This window comes from Myotis yumanensis, unplaced genomic scaffold (genome assembly GCF_028538775.1).
Source record: "Myotis yumanensis isolate MYYU_CA2020_CCGP unplaced genomic scaffold, mMyoYum1.0.hap1 SCAF_10, whole genome shotgun sequence".
NCBI lineage: Eukaryota > Metazoa > Chordata > Mammalia > Chiroptera > Vespertilionidae > Myotis > Myotis yumanensis.
Window position 1 is genome coordinate 40,811,218 of NW_027223761.1, and position 5,546 is coordinate 40,816,763.

The window sequence follows — 5,546 nt, forward strand, 5'->3', positions numbered from 1 at the left end:
GTCCCTTCAGCTGATGCTCACCATGCCACCCCATGGAGAGGGAGGTGGAGAAAGGAAAAGGGGAAGGGAAAGGAAGTAGCTTATTTTGGGAATTCCTCCTATTCAGATCATGTGCACATGGGAACAGTCCTTCCCTCACTCCCCAAGCCTGTTCTACATTAAAAAGATTGCTTGGATCACCTCTGTGATGTCCGTTTTGAGATAGGTGGGCAAAGAGAATGTTGTTTGGGGGAGGAAATGACCATGTTAAATGGTCTTGGGTTTGGGCTTTATCCTCTCTTATCCTTAATCTCAGAGTATTTTCTAAATTTGAAAAGGAAGTGGGGAAATTGCATTTTTTTCCAGTATTTTTTCTCCTGCTCAGTTGGCAACCCAGTTCCTCACCAACATTACCATCATCACTGTGAGCCACCTCTATTCCAACTTGAGTGACTCTGAAGAAGTTCTGGCTTTTGCTCCCCCAGGAAGCCATGGCTCTCTTTACAACCTCTGGAAGCCACCCAATCTTTGACTATATTTCTCTGTCTTTAGGTCCGGTCTCTTGGTATTACAGAAAAGGTGTTTAACTTTCCTCTCAGCTAGGGCTCTTCCTTTTATATCTTCCTGTGCCAGGATCCTGCTCTTCTGAGATTGATGGGGGAACCAGAGGCCTAGGTTCCTTCAGCTCCACTACTTCTAAATTCTGTGGTCCCAATATCTTACTGAGCCATCAGTACTCTCCCAATCCACCCATTATCTTCTGTAAATCTCTGCTTTATTAGTGAGGTGACTTACGGTGTAGGCAGCTGGAGCATGCCTTATTTGATTTGTAATTTTCTCAAGGTCACACAGTTTGTGGTTGACAGGGATAAAGAAACCCAAGCTCGTTGATTCCAGAGTTTGTGTTCTTAGCTTCACACTGTCCCAGAGCCAGGATCAATCTGTTCCCATGAAGTCAGTGAGCAGGAAGTGTTTTCTGTGTGGCCCTGGCACAAAGGAAGGAACAACTTAGGTTTCCCATTCTTTAGGAGTTTAGAAACTCATTTAGAGAGAAAAAGCTCAGAGAATAATCCAAATCATAAGGATAAAATTACCCATGCTTACCTCAAATAAGCACAAATAAGATAAAATAATGTGGCAGTCAAGGAGGTGGCAGAAAGAGGGCGTAGGGAGAGTTTCATCAGGGCTCAGAGGAAAGGATTTGTTTTTCTTTTTAAATCGTACTTATACAAGAAAGTGTGTGTGTATATGTGTGTGTGCGTGTGTGTGTGTGTTGTCAGAGATACATGTAGACTGACGGGAGTGGGGTGGGGAGTGGTGAATTCTAGTGCTCGGGATGGGCTATGACACTGGGGAGAACTCAGCAGGGTAATTGCTCAGGATCTCACCAAGGCTGAATCAATGTCCAGTTCAAAGTCTCCTTAGCAAACACTGAAAGAGCTAGACTCCGGGCAAAAAGAAACAAGAATATCCAACATGGCAGGATTCGAGACCACAACCTGGGCACGTGCCCCAACCAGGAACCAAAACCAAGACCTCCCGGTTCATGGGTTGACACAGACACTGAGCCCCACCAAATACTATCAACTATCACCAATTTTTATGGAGAGCTTAATTTATGTCAGGCACAATGATGAACACATTCCTAATGCTGGGGTTGGTTAAATGGTATGCCCTAATTTATGCACCTGCTAGTAGATAAGAAAGTCAGATTTAAGTTCAAGTTTATCTGTATTCACACATCACATTTATTTCTATTATAAAACACTGGGTAATATATGAGATGTCAGTACAAATTCATAACCTTCGGACTACTAGCCTCTCTACATCACAAGCTCTTAATTTAAAATGCAGAAAATAACAACATAATTTTGAGCCACTGGGAGAAGTATCTGTGGACTTGTGCATTTTAGAATTGAGGTTATTAAGCAATAAAAAATAGTTTAAAAAGCACTTGAACCCTGAGCCATCTTCTTTGAGTTCTTAATAAGAAATTACTCCCTGGTTGAAAAGGAAGGGATCTCAAAATGGAAGATCAGTAGAGAAAAATGTAGTTTTAATGAGTACTACTCATATCAAAAACATTGTCTAAATATTTTAAAGTTGCGATATAGTTATAATAATGAGCTTGAAAAGAGATATAATATGAAAAGCCTTCAATGATTATAACTTGGCTAATAATATTTAGAGAGGTTACATAAGTTTCTCATATTTATTTTATTGAGCATGTTACATGTTCGGCACTATTGTAAGTTTTTTTTACATCCATTAATTTATTTATTCTTCACCACAACATTAAGAGATATTGTCATTAACCTCCATTTAACATTTGTCAAACTGAGGCATAGAAAGATTTAACAATATGCTCAAGGCCACAAAACAAGTAAAAGAATCAGGATTCAAATCCAGGCATTCTGACTTTAGACCTTGTGTGCTGAATTACTCAAAATATTAATTCTCAGGTTCAATTTACCTCAAATGTTCTTTTTTTTCTACTTGAACTCACAGTAGAATAGCTCCACAATGAAATCCAAACTCCTTTCAGAATAGCAACTGACTTTCTCTTTAGCAATTCATAGATACCTTTGAGACAAAATTAAAAATATAATCACCTTTCTGGGCTATTCAGAATTGCTCAAGGAGCCTCAGAAAAAAGATACTTTTTTGTGATTATTAATATCTCCAACTCACCTGGCCTTTTCTCTTCTTTTTTAGATCATGCACATATAATAAAACATAGCATACTTGTATAAATTTAAATAACAGTGTTTAAAAACATTCTTCTCATATCATAGGTCTCCGCACATGCAAATGCATCTAGATAGCTACCATACAAATTTATTCTTCTATTTCCAACCTTTTCTCAGAATTCATACTGAAATCTTCTTTAAGCGAAGCAGTCTCAGAAGTCGACTCCGAATCTCCTTGGTCCTAGCCCCATAGATGACTGGGTTGAGCACAGGAGGCACCAGCACGTAGAGATTAGCCAGAAAGATATGCACATGCTTGGGGACTCGGTGTTGGCCAAAACGGTGGGTGAGGAAGGAGAAGAAGGTAGGAATGTAGAAGACCAGGATGACCCCAAGATGGGAGCCACAGGTACTCAGAGCCTTGTGCTGGGCATCACGGGATGGAAGACGAAAGACAGCACGGAGTATAAAACCATAGGAGATACTAATGAGAATAGAATCCAGGCCCATGGCCAGCAGGGCCACAGTCAGCCCATAGACAATATTGACAGTGATGTTGGCACAGGCCAGTCGAGCAATGCCCATATGCTCACAGTATGTGTGTGCCATGACTCTGTGCTGACAGTAGGGCAGGCGCTTCAATAAAAAGATGAAGGGGGAGACAATGGCTATACTACGAAATATCCCAACAAGGCCAATTTTGCCTATGACTGTGTGGTTGAGGATGACTGTGTATCTCAGTGGGTTGCAGATAGCCACATATCTATCAAAAGCCATGGCAAGAAGAATCGAAGACTCCAGAGCATAGATAGAATGGACACAAAACATCTGGGCCAGGCATCCACCAAATGAAATCTCACCAGCATGGAACCACAAAATGGCCAGCATTTTGGGCACAGTGGTGGAGCTGAGAGCCAGGTCAGTGAGTGAGAGAAGGCAAAGGAAGAGGTACATGGGTGCATGCAGTGCATTGTCCATGGCAATCACCAAGATGAGGGAAGCATTCCCAGCCAGTGCTACCAGATACATGGCACAAAAGGGGATGGCAATCCAGATGTGGGCCCGTTCCAGACCTGGGATCCCCGTCAGAAAAAGCGTGGCTGGGAGACTGTCATCACTAATGTTGGAAGTTGACATCCTGCCTGGCAAATAAAAGAGGATGATAGTGCACCTGTCCTATAACATAAAGTATTTGGTTCATTCACATAAAATGATGATCTTTCTCTGAGTAATCCATTTTAGTCTGAGAAAAATATTTATTGGTATTAATGTGTGTGAGAATCTTAACGGATACTATTACACATAATCCATTCTGTCATCTGCCATTTTCTATATTAAAAATTCATGTTTTGAATTCTATGTTCCAAGCACCAAGCTAAGAATATAAGCATTTCCTTTGTCTAATCCTCCCAGATTTATTTCTTACCACATCCTGCACATCATTTACTCTCTTTTGTCCACATCGAGAAAAAATTTCTTGTTTATTTTTTTTAGTGTATGCTATTCCATTCCAAGGATCCCCTTTTCTTTATTTTTTTATTACCTTTTTAGTTTTAAAGTACCAGGCAAGCCTCCCAGAAGCCTTCCCACTCTAATTTAGTCCTTAGTCTTATTCATAGTTTTTATTCATTCACTACTCTGCAAAAGTCTATTGAGCTTGGTACTATGCCTTTACACAATTGCAACCTCCATACAACATGGCTTTATCTGTACCTAGACACTTTGCTCAATATTCACTAAAAGACTCAATTATGACAACTCTTAATAACATACCATTGATGTCTGCCTCAATGTCATACTGTTTTAATGGCTTAATCTGTGTTTGTAACATATCTGCCCAAATATATACCAAATGGCTCATTTTTATATCTCACTTATAGCGCCTACAAAGAGGCTAGGCAACCTGAATATACTCAAATGCCTCATGATTAAATAACTACAGTGTTTTGATCATGCATGAAGTTACCATGAAGGAAAGTAAAAGATGTATCAGACATGCTAGCTAGGGAGACAGAACTGCTAACTACGATAAAGTCAGTTCATTGTACTGTACACTCACCGATGCAATGGTTGGATTAATGGCATGATCAAAATGTCAATTGATGATACAGGCAGATTGAGGGAGTGAGTGGCATGTCCTAGAATTTACCAACAGTAGACATCCTGGAAGAATGAATTATTTTTTGTTGTAGAGACTAATTATGTACTGGTATTATGTACATCCTCCCTCAGTAATATTATATTCCTAAAAGAATCCTTTGTAGGATGCCTGAATCCTGAATTTTAGTCCTGATTCTATTCACGTGTTACTAGTATGTGACTGGAACAATTCCTTCCTTTTTCTGGGAAGTCTCGATTTATAAAAAGCAATAACTTGGTAGCTACAGAATTGTCACAGAAATGTAAACTACAGCATAGGGGATATAGTCAATAATATTGTAAAAACTCTGTTTGAGGCCAGGTAGTACTTGAAATATCAGAGGGACCACTCTGTAACATTCATGATTATCTAACCACTATGCTCTACATCTGAAACTAATACAGAATAATATTGAATGTAAACTGTAATTGAACAAAAATAAAAAAAAAAACAAGAACGTTGGAATTCTTGTCTCAGCTTTTCTACTAGTCATTATTAGCATTGGTTAAGTCTCATGAACTTTTTGAAACTCAATTTTCTCATTTCTAAATTAAGAATGACAACACTTGGCTTACTTATTTCACACAGCTTGTGTGTTTGAGAAAGAGTAAATTAAGTGAAATTTAAAAGTTTGGATACCAAAAACAATGCCCTTCACATTTTTACAAACTCTTTGTCTTATAGCTGCACTTGGAAGTAATACAGAATATAATAATCATACTCACTTCTGTCTTGCC

At 39.1% G+C, this 5,546-nt stretch overlaps 1 protein-coding gene across 1 annotated transcript; it reads right to left on the reverse strand.

The window, feature by feature from the left end:
• Positions 1 to 2,849: 2,849 nt before the first annotated feature.
• OR52D1 (olfactory receptor family 52 subfamily D member 1) lies at positions 2,850 to 3,806 on the reverse strand. The gene has a single exon (XM_070426743.1). The coding sequence runs from the start codon at positions 3,804 to 3,806 to the stop codon at positions 2,850 to 2,852; it is 957 nt and encodes a 318-aa protein (XP_070282844.1).
• Positions 3,807 to 5,546: the final 1,740 nt, after the last annotated feature.

What these genes read in the sequence shown, in the direction of transcription:
- OR52D1 (XM_070426743.1), bottom strand. Translation starts at nt 3,806, where the DNA reads ATGTCAACTTCCAACATTAGTGATGACAGTCTCCCAGCCACGCTTTTT.